This window comes from Trichomycterus rosablanca, chromosome 13, assembly GCF_030014385.1.
Source record: "Trichomycterus rosablanca isolate fTriRos1 chromosome 13, fTriRos1.hap1, whole genome shotgun sequence".
Lineage (NCBI taxonomy): Eukaryota > Metazoa > Chordata > Actinopteri > Siluriformes > Trichomycteridae > Trichomycterus > Trichomycterus rosablanca.
In genome coordinates this window covers 1,301,261-1,324,379 of record NC_086000.1, presented here as the reverse complement: position 1 = coordinate 1,324,379, position 23,119 = coordinate 1,301,261, and the positions used below count along the sequence as shown (strand labels likewise).

At 45.6% G+C, this 23,119-nt stretch overlaps 1 protein-coding gene across 3 annotated transcripts in view; it reads right to left on the bottom strand.

Moving 5' to 3' along the window:
* The window catches only part of samd4a (sterile alpha motif domain containing 4A), a 36,462-nt gene extending 19,413 nt beyond the window's left edge, over positions 1-17,049 (bottom strand). For all 3 annotated transcript variants that reach the window (XR_010014241.1, XM_063006866.1, XM_063006867.1), the window contains exons 1-2: positions 16,828-17,049; positions 2,267-2,782 (exon numbers count right to left, since the gene is read on the bottom strand). Coding sequence is in view for 2 of the 3 variants with exons in the window: in XM_063006866.1 (XP_062862936.1) it covers positions 2,267-2,782; positions 16,828-17,023 (712 nt within the window). In the remaining variant the exon portion in view is untranslated. The remainder of the gene's footprint in view (positions 1-2,266; positions 2,783-16,827) is intronic.
* Between the last annotated feature and the right edge of the window lie 6,070 nt (positions 17,050-23,119).

Below are 23,119 nucleotides of genomic sequence, written 5' to 3'. Positions count from 1 at the left end.
TCCAATCACTGACCACAGATACATCCAGTCACTGACCTCAGATACGTCCCATCACTGACCACAGATACATCCAGTCACTGACCTCAGATACGTCCCATCACTGACCACAGATACATCCAATCACTGACCACAGATACATCCAGTCACTGACCTAAAATACTTCCAGTCACTGACCACAGATACATCCAGTCACTGACCTAAAATACTTCCAGTCACTGACCACAGATATGTACAATTCACTGACCTCAGATATGTCCAATCACCGACCACAGATACGTACAAATCACTGACCACAAAGTCATGAAGGTGCATAAAGATCAGCGGGCAGAAACCCTGTCCGACCTTCCCTCCCTCAAACATGACCGGGGTGTGTCTGTGTGGACACCCGGCTGGTCAGTGGCTCTGCTCTGTTATTGGTTTCCAGATAATCACTCCTACTACAAATGAAGGAGACCCTCACAGTCAGTGATGGACTACCCATGGATGAGATTTATATTTCTAGACAGGAGATTTCCCTCCAGGATCTTAGTTTTTAGCAGGAACGTCTGATTTGTGGTCAGGTCGTTTTTTCTAGATGATCTAGAGGTAGGAGTCAGTACAGTGTCCATGATCGAGCAGGCTTTCTGTCCCAGACAGACGGAGCAGTTTAAAATAAAGGGGGTCTGGTGGAGCCGGGAGCTTTAAATGGGCTTTTATTTATAACTTCAGCTGTTACCTCAATCAGGGACAAATAACAGCCTCACATTCTACACTGGAAATATCCAGCACTGACCTCACATACGTCCAGTCACTGACCTCACATACGTCCATTTACTGACCACAGATACGTCCAATTACTGACCACAGATATGTCCAATTACTGACCACAGATATGTCCAATCACTGACCAAAGATACGTCCCATCACTGACCACAGATACATCCCATCACTGACCACAGATACATCCAATTACTGACCACAGATACATCCAATCACTGACCACAGATACGTCCCATCACTGACCACAAATACGTCCAATTACTGACCACAGATACGTCCAATCACTGACCACAGATACGTCCCATCACTGACCACAGATACATCCCATCACTGACCCCAGATATGTCCAATCACTGACCACAGACATGACCCATCACTGACCACAAATACGTCCCATCACTGACCACAGATACGTCCAATTACTGACCACAGATATGTCCCATCACTGACCACAGACATGTCCCATCACTGACCACAAATACGTCCCATCACTGACCACAGATACATCCCATCACTGACCACAGATACGTCCAATTACTGACCACAGATATGTCCAATCACTGACCACAGACATGTCCCATCACTGACCACAGATACGTCCCATCACTGACCACAGATACGTCCAATTACTGACCACAGATATGTCCCATCACTGACCACAGATACGTCCCATCACTGACCACAGATACGTCCAGTCACTGACCATCACTGACCACAGATACGTCCCATCACTGACCAGATACGTCCGATTACTGACCACAGATACGTCCCATCACTGACCACAGATACAGATACATCCAATTACTGACCACAGATATGTCCAATCACTGACCTCAGATACGTCCCATCACTGACCACAGATACAGATACATCCAATCACTGACCACAAATACGTCCCATCACTGACCTCAGATACGTCCAATGACTGACCACAGATACGTCCAATCACTGACCACAGACATGTCCAGCACTGACCTCCTCACATACGTCCAGTCACTGACCACAGATACGTCCAGTCACTGACCATCACTGACCACAGATACATTCAGTCACTAACAATCAATGACCATAGATACGTCCAATCACTGACAATCACTGACCATAGATACGTCCAATCACTGACCTCAGATATGTTTAATCACTGACAATCACTGACCACAGACACATCCAATAACTGACCAGACGCATCCAATAACTGACCACAGACACATCCAATCACTGACCTCAGATATGTTTAATCACTGACAATCACTGACCACAGACACATCCAATAACTGACCACAGTCGCATCCAATAACTGACCACAGACACATCCAATAACTGACCACAGATACGTCCAACTACTGACCACAGATACGTTCAGTCAGGTGTTCAGGCTTGAACCAGTGACCTTCTGATCACTAGGCCGCCCCACTGCCCTAACGTACCCTCACTGACCGAACCCACCGCGAGCATGGCGTGAATTCCGCGGGCACAAACGTTCCACCTTAAGAGCAAACACACTTACTGGAATTCCCTCCACTTCCTGTGCCCACGGTGTTGATGGTGGCCGGGACGGAGGATGACGGGTAGAGCATCAGGTGCCCGTTCTCACATCCCTGCTGCTGCTGCGAGTGCCAGGTGGCGATGCCCGAGTCCCTGGAGCCCTGCCAGCCGTTGAGCCGGTCGTCAGAGCCGTAGCGCTGGTGCTGGCTGTAGAGGTGATGAGAGGAGGGCGCTCGCTCTAACGAATCTCCTCCGGCGGGGGTGCGGGTCGCCGCCCGCTCCTCCAGGTGGTTGAGCCAGAGGGCGAGCTTGGCACGGTCCTCCAGCGACGTGGCCGGGTGGATGAGGGCGTAGGACAGGAGCTGCCTGCTCTCCTCCAGGTGCCGGCCGTACTCGATGGTGTGGGTGAGGATTTTGGGCAGCAGGCGCATGTACTCGCTCTTGGCCTCGCTGTTGCCCGGTTTGAGGAGGGGCAGGTGGGTCAGGACCAGGGAGATCAGACGCTCCTTCGGCTCGGTCTGCCACTGACCAATCAGAGCTGGAACAGAGCGAGGAAAGTAAAGAGTCAGAGATGATTAAAAAAATAACATAATAAATAATAATAATAATAATAACAAAACAATAATAACAATATAATAGTAAATAATAATAATAATAACAATAATAAATAATAATAATAATAAATAATAATAATTAAAAAATAATAAAAATAATAATAATAATAATATATCATAATAATAATATTAATAATAATAATAATAATAATAAGTAATAATAATAAATAATAATAATAATAAATAATAATAATAATAATAATAATAAATAATAATATATCATATTAATAATAATATTATTATTAATAATAATAATAATAAGTAATAATAATAATATTAATAATAACTACAACAATATTATTATTATTAATAATATAATAATAATAATAAATAATAATAATAACAAAACAATAATAATAAATAATATTAATACTACTAATAATAATAACAGCAATAGCACTTCTAAATAAAAATAATACAGTTAATAATAATAAAATAACAACAACAATAATAATAATATAATAAACAATAATAACATTTCCTTTTACTAATAATAAAATAACAATAATATTTATAAAATAATAATAATAATAATAATAATAATAACACAATAAGAACACTCATAAGTAATAATAATATTATTATTAATAAGAAAAATATAATAAATAAAATAATAATTATTATTATTACTATTATATAATTAATAGTTAGTCAATTATAAAATTTGATAATAATAATATAATTTGAATAATAAATAAATAAAAAGAATCACAATAACAATAACATTATTTAACAACAGTAATATTACTATAAAGAATAAAAATAAATTACTATAATAATAATAATAATAATAATAATAATAATAATAATAATAAATTGTTGATCATTTAAGTGCTCAGGTGGTGCAGCAGTTTATTACACTTGCCCACCATTACTGAGATCCGGGTTCGAATCTCAGCGGTGCTATCTGCCAGCCGGGCATCTACACAGACATGAATGCCAATATCTGGGATGGCTGAAACCTTGTGACGGAATGGCGCCCTGTTCGGGGTGTTCCTGCCTCGTACCCAGTGCTGCACACACCACAACCCTGACCAGGACGTAAGAGGACGAGGACGGATCACCATCTGATCTTTTCTCCCTATTCTGTTACGTGAACGTCTATACATATCTGCGCTATTGTGGCGCGTCTCAGAAACGCTCGGCTATAGATACTCCCGGGTCACGGACATTTCGTCCCTCGCTACAAATAGAGGACGAGTTTGGGGAGAGTGCACGCGCCTCCGGAGCGGCGTGTCCTGAGGAGGGGTTTAGCTTTTAGCCTGTTATTTAAAGGCTCGAGCTCTTGGAAGTGAGCGAACCGTCCATTAGCCGATTGTTAAACGTCTGGTTACGCTTCATAAAAGCGCCACTGTGGGGCGCTAGGTGGCTCAAGCGATGTAACGTGCTAACACGTCATGCTGGTTTCGTTTGGGAGGGATTAAAGTAGCGGCGTGTTTAGAACCCTCACGTGCAGATGCGCACACACACACACACACACACACTCCAGTGCTCTAAAGCGGTCGGGCTCAGACGGACAGACGGCGGTGATTAAATGTCCCTCCTGGACTTTTTCTGGCGCTTCCATTTTTACCTGGCGTGCCGCGGGTGATGCCATGCGTTATTCACGAAGCCCTGATATCACCGCCGTGTCGGACCCTTCTGGAAACGTCTAATCACGCCGCCCCGCCCGCGGCTAAACCCTGCACACGTGCCCGGCGTCCGCCACGCCACCTGACCTTCCGGTTCTAATGCCCGGGCACTTCCACCGGCGTGTGGCACCAGGACCCACGGTAGATCTACTGGTCCCTCAAGTCTATACACTAATCACATCCGCTGGGTTCAACACCAGAACTATGAGGAGTCGCAACCATTCATTGATTGAGTGTATCGATAAAACAGCCCCAGCACACCAGTGCTGACGTCTCAGTTTCTGATTTCAGCTGTGCTATCGGCCGACCGGGCGCCTATACGGACACTAATTCCTCATAACGGCTGCAGTTACGCCCTCTGCTGGCTGATGGAGGCGCTGCACAGAGACGGGGGATAACGGAGATCTGTGAGTAACTCTGTGCATGATACGGATCTCCGTATGAACCCGCCGGTGCAGGTGAAAAGAAGCGGTCGGTACTGCACACGTGTCGGAGGGGCGGTCAGGAGTACAGGTGAAATACAATCTGGGAACTGGATATGACTAAATAGGAGATGAAATGCGAACCGTTATTTTTGGCACCTCAACAAATAAACAAGTCATTTGTTTGGTCTAGTGGTTAAGGTACAGGACTACAATCAGAAGGCTGCTGGTTCAAGCCCCACCACTGCCAGGTTGCCACTGTTGGGCCCTTGCGCGAGGCCCTTAACCATCAATTGCTTAGACTGTATACAGTAAGATAAAAAAGCTGAATCCCAAAAATGTAAATATTATAAACACCAGAAGAGCAACGATAGTAGAACCCAGACACGGAGGGGGTAAATTAAAGTCAAGGTAGGGGTAGAGCTCTCGACTGTCAATCGAAAGGTCGTGTGTTTGAATCCCGACTGGCTGACCTCAAAATGATTCAAACTCGGATCAGACCAAGAGATCGATCGATAAAGATCAACATAATGAATCAAACGACAACGTAAAACACTAAAGCGCAGCAGATCAGACATTTCTCTCTCTCGCGCGCGTTTTTTCTGCTCTCTCACGTCCCTCTCTCTCTTTTTCCCCTCTCTCACGTCCCTCTCTCTCTTTTTCCCCTTTCTCACGTCCCTCTCTCTCTTTTTCCCCTCTTGCGTGTCCCTCTCTCTCCTTTCGCTCATTCAGGACGGATCCAGAGCCGGAGGGGAGCTCGGGGAGGGAGAATGGAAACAGTGAGCAGATTTTCTCTGCCTTCCTTCCAAGTATTTATGTAAAACCCCTCCTTAAAGTCTCCTTACACCCCCCCCACACACACACACACTCGCACACACACACTCGCACACACACACTCGCACACACACACACACTCGCACTCGCGCACACACACACACACACACGTCCACTCTGCCACGGACCAGAGCGAAGCATGTGGTCATCCGCTGAACAGATGAATCACCAATCAGGAATCATGACTCATGAATCGTGAATCAACAGTGAATCACACTAACACTAACACACGCCCCCCTGACCCTCGAACCCTCCGATCGACACGCCCTAGTGACCCGCCCTGCTCCCTACGCCCTGCTCCCTACGCCCTGCTCCCTACACCCTACCTGAGAGGATTCAGTCAGATCATCACTCAGAATTAAGGCGCCTCAGTAGGAGCATTTTGAGGGAGCTAAGAATTTAAGAATTTAGACACGCCTTCTTCTCAAGGGTGTCTGTGTAGAGAGAGAGAGTTAGGGTTTCGACGACGGGAAAATTTGGGACCTTAAGAGGGGGAAATGAGGACCGGAAAGGGGGGTGGTCATAATGTTTTGGCTCATCAGTGTAACACATACAGACTCTCTCTCTCTCTCTCTCTCTCTATATATATATATATATATATATATATATATACTGTATATATATATATATATATATATATATATATATATATATATGTAGTATGAATAAATATAAATATATATACAGGTACAGGATGAAAGCAAGGGGGGTGTATCCGCCCCCCTCTCACCCCCGCGTCCCCCCCGCCCGGTCCCTCCCCCCGGCGCTCCAGCTCAGCTCGGAGGAATGCGCCGCGTTCCACACATCCACTCTCTCTGCGGAAGAATGAGCAGTTTTCCGAACGGGCCGGTCGCGTCCCAAACCACGCCACTCAGACGCATACCATCGTCCTGAGATCACCCGTCCAGACGCTGCGCCCGAGCGCCGGCGCTACCTTAAACGGACTCCCGATGCCTTCGGCAGAGCGGGGGCGGGAAAACCAGACGGAGAGGAGGGGGGGGGGGGGTGGCAGAGGAAACGAGGTGGAAAAGTTCAGATACGTACGTAAGCACTGGGAGAACGACGGGACTCCTACCGAAATCTGACCTCCTGACCCCGCTGGGAGCGAACACTGCACAGGACCCAGCAGTGATGGTATAAAAACACAACCACAATCGGCCGTGTCTGAGGGAGGGACGGTCGGACAGGGTCTCTTTTGTATGATAATTTCTGTACTACTGTTGGGGGGGGGGGTTAAATCAAAACAAGCCTAGCGTGGCTCTCCAATCCCGATGTGCGATGATTAAAAACACACCCACAATCGGCCGTGTCTGAAGGAGGGAAGGTCGAACAGGGTCTCTTTTGTACGGTCATTAATGTACTCGCATTAATGTGTGTGTGTGTGTGTGTGGGGGGGGTTAAATCGAAAGAGGCTTAGCGTGGCTCTCCCTCCGATCACAATGCATGGTCATTAGAAACACAACCTCAATTGACCGTGTCTGAAGGAGGGACGGTCGCATGGGGTCTCTTCTATACGGTCATTTCTGTACTGGTGTGAATGTGTGTGTGGGGGGGGTAAATCATATGAAGCTTAGTGTGTCTCTCCGTACATAATACGGGGTACAGATGAGACCCCGTCCGACCTTCCCTCCCTCAGACGTGGCCGAGATTCGAACTTACGGGTTTGAGCGCTGTACCATAACTGCTGGGATGCATGTCCGAGGGGGTGGGCACACCCCGCATTAGGGGCGGAGCCCTGCGCTCCGTCATAGGACCCCGTAGTGATGGTACAGTGCTGCAGACGGTTTAGCCACGTGAGTTCAAATCTCACAACACAAACACAATCGACCTGTCAATGGGGGGGGGGGGGATCAAAAGAAGCTTAGCGTGGCTCTCCAATCACGATGCGGAATGATTAGAAACACAAACACAATTGGCCGTGTCTGAGAGAGAGAGGGTCAAGCGGGGTCTCTTCTATACGGTCATTTCTGTACTCATGTGAATGGGGGGGGGGGAGGGAATCAAACGAAGCTTAGCATGTCTCTCCATTCACGATACAGATGAGACCCCGTCCCTCCCTCCCTCCCTCATAAATAAATAAATACATAAGAATTAAATTGTCAAAAGTATGTGGACACGGGATCGTTTACTAGTTAGACTAGATTGTGGAGTGTGTCTGTGGGTATTTGTGCCCATGTTGGACATATAAACAATTACAATTGTGACTGAATTCAATTCAATCAGCTGTCTTACAGAAGCAGTGAGCAGACAGACATTCCGATTCATCCCAAAGGTGTTGGGACTCCAGACGTACCTTCATGGAGCTGCTTTTACTCCCCTGTTAGCAACAAGTGCGGCTGAAACACCCAAACGTAATGATTAAGGGGGTGTCCACATACTTTTAGCACATTGCTCGTATTAAACACTCTGACGCTGTGGCCCTCCTGGCCCCGCCCGGGCTTCTCTGAATCAGGCGCTGTCGTGTCTGCCGTGTCGCTGGCGGAGACGTTAGCGGGGAGGACGTTCTAATTTTAGCTCAGACGCTCGACCCAAACACGCGGGTTTGAGACGTTTGTTTTCACGCCGGGACGGACTGGAATGGACGCGCGACGGTGAGGAAACACCTGCGGACGGAAGCCGCCCTGACACCCGGTCGCTATTGTTCCAGCGCGCGTGACGGTCGCTCGCTCTCGGTCTGAGGTCTGGAACTGATTCGGGGGGTCGCGGGAAGTCCGTCACGGGCCGCACGTGCAGCGTTTGCTCTGCGGCGGGATTCTATTTTAGCCACAGCGCTAGCAGACGCGCAGCAGACACGAAACAGGAAGTCAGGCGGGACGTCAGAGTCATCCAAAACAAAACATTAGGAACCCCCACAGCCGCCCCTCCCCCAGCACGAGGGATCTGTTAGATGTGGATCTGATGGAGGCTCTTCGTAGTTCTCGTGTTGAATGAAGCAGATCTGATCAGCTTAAAGACCTGAGGAACTTTGATCAGGACCAGATCGTTATGGCCAGACGACCACGGTCCGAGGAGGAACCACCGACGCCGAAGGACACAAAGGTTATCGAACCCTCCTGTGTACGAGGCTGCATAACAACTCCCGCCCACCGTCTAACACACTAGCACAGCACACCAAGATCTCGTGAAGTCGCTCCCAGAAAAGTGGAGACTGTTAGTGCTGCAAAGGAATGAGTCTCGGTTCGTCTCGGTCCAGTGTGGTACAGCGGTAAAACGCGCTATCCCACCAGCGAGTCTGATTATCAGCTCTGCTACCAGCCGGGCGGGCACCGGTCTGTCTGGTCTGCTGTAGTGATTCCTCATCGCTGCTGCAATCACGACCTCTGCTGGCTGATCGATGGCGCTGCACAGAGACGGGGGATAGCGGACATCTGTGCGCGATACCCACCCGGTGCGGGTGAAAAGAAGCGCCCGTGTTAGTCACGGCTCTCCTCGGTCAGGAGTAAGGGGAATTGGATATGACTAAAACTGGGAGGAAAAGGGAAAAATGCAAAAATATAATATTAAAATGTGTGTCTGAGACGGACTCAAAAACAGGTGAGATGCCCGACAGGAAGTGGCGCTGCCCCGAGTGAGCGAGAGAGAGAGAAATAAGAGTGAGACAGGAATGAGAGTCTCGCTGTACCTGTGGAAACTCCGGCGCTGGAGTGTTTGTGCAGTTCAGGGTGTCGCGGTCACAGCTATGTTAGGAATGTTCGTCTCCGGGCCGTGGATCTGAGCGCGCGGCACTATTTAAGGAAACACCCGGGCCCCCGGTTTCCCCCCGGTGTCCCCCCCGGCTCACCCCTCGTCCTCATTTTTTGTGAAAGAAAGCGTTATTTTGTACTGGGAATCCTGGGAACGTTTCCTCCACTGAGGAACAGAACGTTGATGAGCACGAGGGGTCCAGGAACCACCGGCGAGCACGACTGCATTTAAATAAAGTTCTTTTTTTTTTTTTTTGCTATTTTTATTTCTGCTTTTTCCTCCCAGTTTAGTCATAGCCAGTTCCTCTTCCTCTAATGGTTCCTACCCTAATGGTGTATGAGGAGGGTATATTCTCCTGACACGCCCTCCTTCCGACGCGTGCGCTCCACCGACCCCTTCGTATTCCTTCGTATGAGGTCGGTCACGCGCTGATCTCCATTTCTGTACAGGCGCCTCGAGCTACTAACCAGGGTCCTCTGCTGATCGTGCCCACTAGGGGGCGCCCAGCCGACCGGTAGCAGAGCTATAAAATAATGTCTAGTGGACGTTGCCGGACTGCCGGGTCACCCAGGATTGATTCAGGGCTCGATTTTTGTGACCCGAGCCGGTCACAACGTCCTGTGTCCGAACCTCGCCCTAAGGTCGACCAAGGGGCCACAGATCAGCACCCTTCTGGAACAGTGGTAGCGCAGTGGGTGGAGCTTTGGGCTATTCATCAGTTCAAATCCAGGCTCAGCTATGCAGCCACTGTTGGGCCCCTGAGCAAGGCCCTTGACCCTCTCTGCCCCGGGGGTGCCGCTCGACGGCTGACCCTGCGCTCTGGGATACAAGGAACAAGAATCAAACCTGAGGTCCAAACGTCTCCGGTTCTGGAACATGAGCGTCGCCGTTGTGCGTAACGCGACATCATCAGCCGCGCAGACCGGCGTGTGCGTCTATGGTCGCGTAACCAGAATGAGGTAACGGCGCTCCTCAGCCTGACCTCGAACACACTCAGCACTTTGTGATCCTCGAAGCGAAGCTACGAACACGAGGCGGCGGGGCGCGGCCCTGAGGGCTGAGAGGGTGCAGACGTCTCTCTGAAGTAAATGACGCGTTAGCATGAAGCTGGAGCTGAGCGCGCGGTGGAAGGGGGGCGGGGGGTAGCTACAGAACCGGTCTGACGGCGTGGGGTGTCTCAGGTCGAGAGGTAAACTTCAGGTCCTTGAGAGGCGCTACATTTTTTCGGAAGAGGTGCGACTGACAGAAGAGCTTCAGTAAACATCTCAGCCTGGTGCGAACAGATTCTACACTGTACGGTCAAAAGTATCTGGACGCCCCTTCTAATCAGTAATGTAAAGGTAATGACATGCTTCCGAATGTGCAGGAACAGTTTAGGGAAGGACCTGTCATGTTCTGGCATGACTGTGCCCCTGTGCACAAGCCCTGGACTGAACCGGAACGTCAACCAACGTCGTGTTTTCCCCGAACGGGCACAAATTCCCACAGACGCACTGTTAGCGCCTGTTGTTGTAGCTATAAAGATCACACACAGGGTGTCCAAATACTTTTGGTCGTACGGTTTATGTTTCAGGATCCAGACCTAATCTCAGACGTCTGGGCGTCTACACAGACATGACTGGCTGTGTCTGAGGTGGGGAAGATGGATTGAAACCCTGTCCAGGGTGTTCCTTCCTAGTACTTCCATGCTAAGTGTTCCCAGGTGGAACTGGACACTCAGTGACCCTGATCAGGACAAGTCAGCTGATGAAAGCGAATGAATGAATGAAAAAAAAAAATCTGGTGTTTTAGCCACACCCACTAACATATATATATATATACAGTATATGTATACACTCACACATACAGTGTATCACAAAAGTGAGTACACCCCTCACATTTCTGCAAATATTTCATTATATCTTTTCATGGGACAACACTATAGAAATAAAACTTGGATATAACTTAGAGTAGTCAGTGTACAACTTGTATAGCAGTGTAGATTTACTGTCTTCTGAAAATAACTCAACACACAGCCATTAATGTCTAAATGGCTGGCAACATAAGTGAGTACACCCCACAGTGAACATGTCCAAATTGTGCCCAAAGTGTCAATATTTTGTGTGACCACCATTATTATCCAGCACTGCCTTAACCCTCCTGGGCATGGAATTCACCAGAGCTGCACAGGTTGCTACTGGAATCCTCTTCCACTCCTCCATGATGACATCACGGAGCTGGTGGATGTTAGACACCTTGAACTCCTCCAACTTCCACTTGAGGATGCGCCACACGTGCTCAATTGGGTTTAGTCCATCACCTTTACCTTCAGCTTCCTCAGCAAGGCAGTTGTCATCTTGGAGGTTGTGTTTGGGGTCGTTATCCTGTTGGAAAACTGCCATGAGGCCCAGTTTTCGAAGGGAGGGGATCATGCTCTGTTTCAGAATGTCACAGTACATGTTGGAATTCATGTTTCCCTCAATGAACTGCAGCTCCCCAGTGCCAGCAACACTCATGCAGCCCAAGACCATGATGCTACCACCACCATGCTTGACTGTAGGCAAGATACAGTTGTCTTGGTACTTCTCACCAGGGCGCCGCCACACATGCTGGACACCATCTGAGCCAAACAAGTTTATCCTGGTCTCGTCAGACCACAGGGCATTCCAGTAATCCATGTTCTTGGACTGCTTGTCTTCAGCAAACTGTTTGCTGGCTTTCTTGTGCGTCAGCTTCCTTCTGGGATGACGACCGTGCAGACCGAGTTGATGCAGTGTGCGGCGTATGGTCTGAGCACTGACAGGCTGACCTCCCACGTCTTCAACCTCTGCAGCAATGCTGGCAGCACTCATGTGTCTATTTTTTAAAGCCAACCTCTGGATATGACGCCGAACACGTGGACTCAACTTCTTTGGTCGACCCTGGCGAAGCCTGTTCCGAGTGGAACCTGTCCTGGAAAACCGCTGTATGACCTTGGCCACCATGCTGTAGCTCAGTTTCAGGGTGTTAGCAATCTTCTCATAGCCCAGGCCATCTTTGTGGAGAGCAACAATTCTATTTCTCACATCCTCAGAGAGTTCTTTGCCATGAGGTGCCATGTTGAATATCCAGTGGCCAGTATGAGAGAATTGTACCCAAAACACCAAATTTAACAGCCCTGCTCCCCATTTACACCTGGGACCTTGACACATGACACCAGGGAGGGACAACGACACATTTGGGCACAATTTGGACGTGTTTACTGTGGGGTGTACTCACTTATGTTGCCAGCTATTTAGACATTAATGGCTGTGTGTTGAGTTATTTTCAGAAGACAGTAAATCTACACTGCTATACAAGCTGTACACTGACTACTCTAAGTTATATCCAAGTTTCATGTCTATAGTGTTGTCCCATGAAAAGATATAATGAAATATTTGCAGAAATGTGAGGGGTGTACTCACTTTTGTGATACACTGTATATATATATAAATAACATCGATATATAACATCGGTCATATAAAACAAATTCTATGCTGTCAAATTTGCAGCAACAGTTTAGGGAAGGCCGTTTCCTGTGCACAAAGCACTCCAGTGACCTCAACCTGATTAAAGACCTCCGATGGGATGCATCGGAACGCAGACCGTGAGTCAGGCCTTTTCACCCCCCGTTGGCACAAATTCCAGCATTTATGGTCCGATAAAAGTGTCCGGGTTTTAATTATGAAACGATTTGATTGGCTTATTGAAGAAAGTAAGCCGGGGCGGGGTCATACTTTTCTGACACGCCCATTTCCTTCCGACTGTCAGTTTGAGACGCAACCGAGAGACCCCCAACAGGACTACGGAATTCCAAACTGACCCAGTAAAGCTACGTGTGAGGTCCTGACAGTTCAGTAGAAACTGCTGATGTGTGGAACTGAATAATCAGAAGATCTGACTCAGGTGCTGAGCTCATCCAGACTCAGCATGTTCCTAAAAGCTGGAGGAGCACCGCCGGGCCCCGTCCCAACACTTCACTTCAAAAGAGCAGAACGTTCCACAGACGAAACGAGCACAGAAATCCGGGTCATAACCCCAAAAAGGAAATCAGACCCCCTAAAGAAGGACATCAGACCCCTTAAAGCCGTCTGCACCGTCCACGTATGATAAGTTTGCAAATCCGAACATTTGAATAGAAACTTCCTCATGCAAACAGGATCGACTTGTTCCGGCATTTCCAAAAGAAAAAAAAAGTCGAGGTGCCAAAAGGAGGAACATCAGACCCTAAGAAAAGGACATCACACCCCTAAAAGAGGAGATCAGACCTCAAAGAGGAGGACAACAGACCCCAAAAAGGAAAACATCAGACCTCAAAAAGGAAAACATCAGACCTCAAAAAGGAAAACATCAGACCTCAAAAAGGAAAACATCAGACCTCAAAAAGGAGAACATCAGACCCCGAAGAGAATGACAAAAGAGCCGGGCCCAAAAAGGACATCAGACCAAAAAGGAGGGTATCAGACCCCAAAAAGAAGAGAATCAGACCCCAAAACAAAGGGCAATACACCCCAAAGAGGAGGACAAAAGAGTCGTGCCCAGAACCCTAAAGAGGAGATCAGACCCCAAACAGGAGGAACACCAGACCTCAAAATGAGGGCATCACACCCCAAAAAGAAGGACATCAGAGATCAGAGGTTGTAAGTGGAGCAATCATGAGGAAACCCCTCAGACACCTTTGGTCTATACAGGCGCCCGGCTGGCCGGTAGCATAACTGAGAGTCATGAATGTTACACAGCTGCTCCACCGTCACCACGACTGTTACACACCATGTCAAATCTGAACAATATTAACCTTTTATTTTAGGATTAAGGATTTTATTAGTTTATGTTAAACATTTATATTTATTCATCTGTTTTCAGTCCTAATGAAATAAATAAATGAACCGAGTGATGAAACACGTCATGAGCTGCAGATTAAATCCAGAAGCTCTGGAGCAGCAGGTCAGGAACCATCATCAGAACTTCAGTCACAAACGGATGTGGAGAGGCAAACAGCAGCCTGGCAACCCTGAGTGTGTGTGTGTGTGTGTGTGTGTGTGTGTGAGTGTGTGAGTGTGTGTGTGTGTGTGAGTGTGTGTGTGTGTGTGTGTGTGTGTGTGTGTGTGTGTGTGAGTGTGTGTGTGTGTGTGTGTGTGTGTGTGTGAGTGTGTTCGGAGTATTTTTGGAGCTCCACTGTGCTTCATCTCCCAGGGAGGAAAAACACCTCACACACACACACACACACACACACACACACATGCGCACGCGCGCACACACACACACACACACACACACACACATGCACACGCGCACACACACACACACATCAGTGCTCCCTGTACTGAACACACCTCTACACACCAATAAACCAGCACAGATAAAATAGACTAGACTGATTTGAGACGCTCCCCAACGCTGAGACTAGTTCTGATCTCAACCGAACTGAAAATCTGTTTTATTATTTAAATCTTAAACTGCAGATTAAATAATAATAATAATAAATAATAATAATAACAATAATAACATAATAATAATAACAAATAATAATTAATAATAAATAATAAAATTATAATATTAATAATAAATAATAATAATATAATAAATAATAATAATAACAACATAATAAATAATATTAATAATAAATAATAATAATAATAAATAATGATGCTAATATTATTATTAATAATAATAATAATGACAATAATAATAATAATAATAAATAATAATAATTAATGATAATGAATAAATAAATGAATAAAGGTGATAATAATAAATTATAATAATAGAAAATAATAATAATAATAATATTTATACAAATTACAATAACATTAAAAAATAATAATAGTCATAATAAAAATGAGAAAAAGTGATAATAATAATTATAATTATAATATTCATAGCTACAGTTTTGCTAAAGTATTAAAAAGACAGATTTATATAAAATATAAAATGTGTGTGTGTGTACACAGGTAACACTAATACAGCCCAGAAATGAACCAGTATACACACACACACACACAGATGTGTTGGAGAGTCAGGTGGTCGGAACAGCAAACATACACACACACACCAGACACACAAACACACACACACACACACACACTCACACACACACACACACTCACACACACACACTCACACACACACACACACACACACACACACACTCACACACACACACACACTCACACACACATGTAAATGCGCTGATTTGCACGTTCTCGGCCGCTGCCCCTGGTTCGGAGGAGATCTGGTTTATGCAAACCAGCTCGACTCTACACACGGCTCCTGTACCGGCTTTAACGGCCACACAGCTGCATGTCAGGAACCCTGACCACGTGTACGTCCACTCACACACACACACACACTCACACACACACAGGACGCTGAGCGAGCGCGGGATTCGGACCGTGTTTCCTCAGCCGAGATTCAGCGTTCCAGTTTAGAGTTTAGCAACAAATCCTGAACGTGTGTAAAACTGAACACAAACGTTCTGATGAATTCTACAATAAAATTTTAATAAAAATATCTTTACAGCGAGCTACACAATATAGTCAAATATACGTGGACACCTGACAAGAGCATTATCAACCGTGGACATTAATATGAAATTGCCCCCTCACTCCTAACCAAACTCTAATCAAACTCTACCCTAACTCTACACTAACTCTACACTAACCAAACTTTACCCTAAATCTAATCAAATTCTACCCTCACTCCTAATCACACTCTACACTAACTATAACCAAACTCTAATCAAACTCTACACTAACCAAACTTTACACTAACTCTAACCAAACTTTACATTAACTCTAACCAAACGCTACATTAACTATAATGAAACTCTACTTTAACTCTAATCAAACTTTACATCAACTCTAATCAAACGCTACATTAACTATAATCAAACGCTACATTAACTATAATGAAACTCTACTTTAACTCTAATCAAACTTTACATCAACTCTAATCAAACGCTACATTAACTCTAATCAAACGCTACATTAACTCTAATCAAACGCTACATTAACTATAATGAAACTCTAATCAAACTCTAATCAAACTCTACTCTTACACTTCCCCAACTCTACACTAACTCTAAACACTAAACTCTAACCTAACCAAACTCCACCCTATATATAATCGAACTCTACCCTAACCAATCATAAACACCACAGCGATTATTTGAGTTTCAGAACCAGTTATCAGAACCAGTGATGAAAGGAAAAGCAGTCTGGGTTTTTTTTGCACACAGTAGCGGAGTGAGATTCCAGACCACATTACACAACTACACAACCTGACTAACAGTGTGTCCTCCCGAGACTAGAACCCAACCCCCCTGGTGTAGGTGGTGTAAACGTCTGCCGTTACACCGTCACAAGATAGAGAGGAGGAGAAATGACCTGAATCGGAACTGACCTGGGTTGTTGGCTTCTACCTCGAGAACGTGCAGCTCTGTGCACTCGGCCAGTGAATGTTCCAGACAGAGCTGCAGGAACCGCGCCTGGGTCCGACTGACCCGCTTCAGCAGCGACAGCAGCGCCACCGTCTGCTCACATTCGTTCCAGCCCTTAAACCAGCTGGCAAGGACTCCAACCTGGTCCCGAAACATCATGGTCCGGGGGGGGGGGGGGGGGGGGGGGGGGGCGTTTGATTGGGTCGTTAAACGGGAGATCGGGCGGGGATCACGTCCCGGGTGGGTCTGGGGGAACTCCGAATCACACTGGCTCTGGGGTGGAACGAGACGAGTGAAGACGGGAGCGTAATGTGGTCATGCTTGGTTTGGGTGTGGTCGGCTGGGGTGGAAGGTGTTCTTCTTCTCCAGATCTTTTGGAACTGAGTGCTGGATGGACACTTCCTGCTCAAAACATCACTCCCATATACGTCAGGTCAAGCGCTGATGGTTTCTTCCTCAGGGAACACAGTATATCTAAAAAAGATGAAGTAGCAGAGTTAGCATTAGCCTTTCCTAGATGCTACATCAATAAATAAACAAAGACAGAGCCAAACTCAGACAGGAAGTAAACAAGCACAAGGAAAAGCGGGAGGACGGATGGAAAAACTAAAATACACACGAGTATCTGCATGAACGACTAAATAAAAAGATTAATAGATGAACTAATGGATAAATCAACATAAACTATGTGTTTAAATAATCATTTGGTGGGTGAGTAAAGAGCTAACCAGCTAAACCAATACAGTACAAACACCAGAGACCGACACAGAAGATAAATGGACGGGTTAGTAGATGGATAAATAGGTGACTGAGTGGTTGGAGGGGGAAGTAGATAGATGGGTTGGTAAATGGATATGGGGTTAAATTGGTAGGTAGATTGGTGGATGGATGGCTGTCTGGATGGTGAGATTGGTTGGTAGATAGATGATTGGCTGGATGGTTAGATAGGTCAGTGGATGGTTATGTAGGTGGGTGGGTGGCTGGATGGTTAGATGGGTTAGTGGATGGTTAGGTGGGGGGTGGGTTAGATTGGATAATAAATAGATGATTGGCTGGATGGTTAGCTTGGTTGGTAGATAGATGGGTGGCTGGATGGTTAGATGTTTAGGTAGATATATGAGTGGCTGGATGGTTAGATGGGTTGGTGAATGGGTGGACGGTTAAATTTGTAGGTAGCTGGATGGGACACTGGATGGTTAGATGGGTATGATGATGGTTGAGTGACTGGGTGGTTAGATGGGTGGACAGATGGGTGACTGGGTGGTTAAATAGGTGGATGGATTGGTGACTGGATGAGTAGATGGGTGGACAGATGGGTGACTGGGTGGTTAAATAGGTGAATGGATGGGTGACTGGATGGTTAGATGGGTTGGTGTATGGATGGAGGGTTAAATTGGTAGGCAGGTGGATGGATGATTGTCTGGATGGTTAGATTGGTTGGTAGATAGATGGTTGGCTAAATGGATGGGTGTCTATCTGGTTAGATGGGTTGGTGAATGGATGGAGGGTACAATTAGTAAGTAGATGGCTAGATAGGTGACTGGGTGGTTAGTTGAGTGGGGTACGATGATGGCTGGGTGACTGGATGGTTAGATAGGTGGATGGGTGACTGGATGGGTAGATGGATGAACAGATAGGTGACTGGGTGGTTAAATAGGTGGCTGGATGGTTAGATGGGTATGATGATGGTTGGGTGACTGGATGGTTAGATTGATGGATGGGTGACTAAGTGGATAGATGGTTTGGTGGATGGATGGAGGGTTAAATTGGTAGGTAGGTGGATGGATGGTTGTCTGGATGGTTAAATGGGCTGGTAGATATACAGCTGGTTGTATGGTTAGATTGGTTGGTAGATAGATGGTGGTTAGTTGGGTGGATGGATAGGTGACTGGATGATTAGCGGGGTATGATGATTGTTGTGTTACTGAATGGTTAGGTGGGTTAGTGGATGGATGGGTGACTGGATGGTTAGATGGGTTGTTGGATGGATGGGTGACTGGATGGTTAGATGGGTTGTTGGATGCACGAGGGATTGAATTGGTAGTAAAGCTTGTATTTTTTGTATTTCAGGTGGTGGGTACATACAAGAACATCGGGCACAAGGTAGAAACCCACTGAACAAGGTACCAGTTTATTAAAGGGCATCACAGACTCACACGCTCGCAATGTAGTCAGTAAACACAGGGCGAGGACTGAACACAGGTTCCCGTGACCCTTAAGGACCCTTATTTAAACATTATCAAACACACACACACACACACACACACACACACACACACACACACGGTCCTGTTGCTTCGGGCTCGACGTGCCAATGTGTAGCCTAGAATCTGTGGGCATTAAAAGAGAGCAGGTTCAACACTTCCAGCCAGATGCCCACATCTAATCCCATCATAACAGGGTGGTGTATAACATGTGCTTCTACACTATTAGCACTGGGATAAAAATAACCAGGCCTCCACCAGTCATGTGTTTCCAAACAGGAAATAAATAACGAACGAAGACGAAGAAAATCGGCACAAATGTGTGTACAGTAGCTAACTGTTTAACCAGTTTAACTCTTTACTAACAGTCTGTTTACCAAATAAACTTACCAGTGTGCATATTGTTTTATTCCAGACAAACTAATATCACTAATGACCACTAGATCAATAACATTTAACCTTATTATCACTTTAGTAGATCTGTTGGGGAACACCGCAGGCTCATGTACAACTTTAATAACCATTAGAAAACCATCAAAGATGTCCAGAATAAAGAACTCACCAGTTAAACCATTAGACCCCTTTCCAATCGCTTGATATGTAGGCAGCCTAAAATGATGATAATTGGGTGGCATGGATATGGGGCACAGAGTGTGGGTACTACACAGTTCCACCTTGAGTATTTTCTTCCTCCAACCTTCCCAGAGGCTATGGACCCACTGCAACCCTGATAATAATGACAAAATGGAAATTATGACTAATCGATGTGCATGACCAGTAATTATTGGCAAAAACCCACTGGAAGACCACCTGACCCACGTAGACTGTTTGGTGCCATCGGAAACCCATCAAACCCATGTTGAGTAGCCTAAGTAACATGTCAGTTAAACCATTAGATCCATTTCTGCTCCAATCTCTTGATTTAGGAAGTCTAAAATGATGATAATTGGGTGGCACGGATATGGGGCACAGAGTGTGGGTACTACACAGTTCCACCTTGAGTATTTTCTTCCTCCAACCTTCCAAAAACATGCTAAGAGTAGACCTGCCTCAACAAACCGTGCCCAAGTGAGTAATAAACAAGTAATGCATGTGTACATGGGTCCTGCCTCGCACCCAAGGGCTATGGATCCACTGCAACCCTGATAATAATAGAAGAAATAAACTGTTATGTTTGTGCACCCCTGGAAAATTATGACTGATGTGCATGACCGATAATTATTGGCAAAAACCCACTGGAGACCACCTGACCCACTGGAATGTTTGGTGTCATTGGAAAACCATCAAACCCATGTTGAGTAGCCTAAGTAACAGGTCACCTGTTAAACCATGAGGTTTATATAAATGTGTAAACCATTACTGAATGAATCTGCTCAACAGGCTACAAATCCACCATCAAACCAGTAGGTGCAGTAAACCGTACACTAAATACCACAATCCAACAACTGACAGTAACGATACACCGTGATGTATGCTGTATTTATTACAATCATATGAAGTTTAAGACACATTTATAACCTGATTATTTGTGTCTGGTTATTTTATTTCCAATCAGGAGAAACCGATAAGAAATCCGAATCTGGATTAGATCTATTTTAGGTCTTAGGATCCGGTTCCGACATAAAAATGTGTCTCGATCTCTGTCGGAAGATCGTGATCCTTCATTTTGAATCCGACTCCAGATCTGTGCAGGACTCGGGAACTGCTTTTCACACACATTTCTCCTCCGCGATTGCATTTCACACCGCTGAATCTAAATCGGGAGGAAAATCGTTGAGTCTGGATCCTGCCTACTCTTCCCTACAAAACCTGCTGACTCCTCGGACTCGGACTCCAAAGTCAATCCTGCATTTCTGTGTCATGTCTGGGAGACGTCTATAATTCCCCCTCTGTAGCCTATTCCCACCCAACAGGGTTCCAGATCCATCAGGACCTTGTGCTGTTTTATTCCCGACAAATCGCAAGAACCGAAGGACCAACTTACTCACATTCAGTTCCAGGTCCAGTTGCATGGAAAGTGCTGGAGTTGGAGCTGAGAAAAGCTCCAGCTCGTTCACACAGGAGGATCAGTCCAGGGTTTGGCCATGTCCACCAAGTTTTCCAAGTCCAGACCGAACACCGATCATACTGCGTTCTCCTAAACTCCAGTCCAGAAGCGCAACATTATTATTGGTATTATTATTAGTATTATTCCCTTCCCTTTTACAATCCAGAGGACAGTCCGAGGACTGGTCTAGGACGGGCTGATGACTGGTCTCAGTTCTGCTCCTCCAGTCCAGACTCCAGACTCAGCAGAGCTCGGGCTGCTTCTCCTCCCTCCAGTCCAGAGGAGAGACTCAGCATTGCTTCTGCTTCCCACATGCGAATCATTAACTGGGAGCATTACGTCAGGGGCTTGGCAGCACAAGCAAAGCACAAAAATAGAGAATGGAGTTGCAGGAACAGAACACACCGCCTGTCCGGCCACCCAGACCCCTCACCCTGACATTCATCACCTCATTTTCAAATATAAACACCAAACTGCGTTATCCTGGAGCACCAAGTCTTCTTAAAAGTGTTCGTTCATATAGCAGAGGGGCAAAAGTTTGGAAGAGGTCGTGTAGGTCTTTAGATTCACCAGTGAGCCATGGCAGGAGGTTTGTCTACATCAGAGGGCATCGGTTATGCTTCACTGAAGCTGGAAAACGGTTCAAAAACCGTTCGATGCCCTTTAGATCAATAAATAAAGTGTAGTAGTGGATTCCTTCCAGCAGTAGGCATCCACATCCCATCAGAACAAGCGACCAACATACTTATTTACTTAATATTTCAGTTTGGATCTTATCTAGATGATTATTTAGTTCATAGAGCACCACATAGAGCATCAGGGTCCAGGGGACCTGGGTTTAAACCCCACGTCTGGTCACTGTAAAGATCATGACACTTCTTGGATATGCTTGGAAAGTTTTGGATGATTTAAGGTGGTAGAAGTCTGGCAATGGATTGGCGATCTTTGAAGGGTATTTCTGCCTTGCACCCAGTGTTTCCCAGCAAAAATGGACCAACCATGACCAGGATGAAACAGATGATACATCAGACCAATATATTACCACCTGATATTGGATTGGAGCATCCATAGTGTGCAATGCAGTAAATAGACAATACAATGGACACAACCATGTTGAGACATGAGGAACCTTGATTAGTTGATTGTTTGGAGAAACTGAAAAATCAACAAAACGACACACATGGATGTTGGTTCTAGTCCCACCATAACAAAGTTGAAATTGAGTTAAATCGAATTAAACTTCGGCTTTTGCGCCACCTAGTGGTAAAACTGTTGTATTACGCTTACAAGTCATACAAGTTTACAATCAAAACGGAAGACGTATTTTTACTAAACTGTTGTTAGGCTAAAAAGAAGATTATAATAATAATTAAATTGTCTTTTAGTCAGTAATTAATACAAATAATTCTCAGTACACTGAAACTAAACGGCATTTACCTCAACATAAAAGACGATGCTGTCATGGCAACAAACACCGTTGCAAATGTCAACTTTAAACTAATATAAAGTAATAAAAATATATTAAACTACATATTTTCATAGTTTACAGTGTTCAGTACTGACATTTTGTTTTGTTTTGTGTATTTTGCAATCCAAAATTCTCTTAAAAACTATTTTGTTGCTTGGGGTCACGTATTGGGCATGCGCAGTGGCAACCCTAACGTTAACTGTGTGAATAAATTCCGATTAGAATGTCGACTTTTTAAACCATAATTAAATGAACAAATCACTTATTTCGAATTCACTCGACAGGATTTATTGTTTTATTGAGATTTAATTAACAATATGGCTTAATAATGCTGACTATGAGCCGTTATCTTAATAGTTTACTTTGTTATGGCGGAATTTAGTTCTTCACTTCTTGTGCACTATTTAGGTGCCCTATATGGAATATAGTACATGGCTATTGTACACTATCAAGTTATTTTGATTTAGGCCTGTAAGTCACGTACCTCACGTCAACAAGACGTGAGTAAAAGCGTGAATCAGACTGCGTTGTCCTAA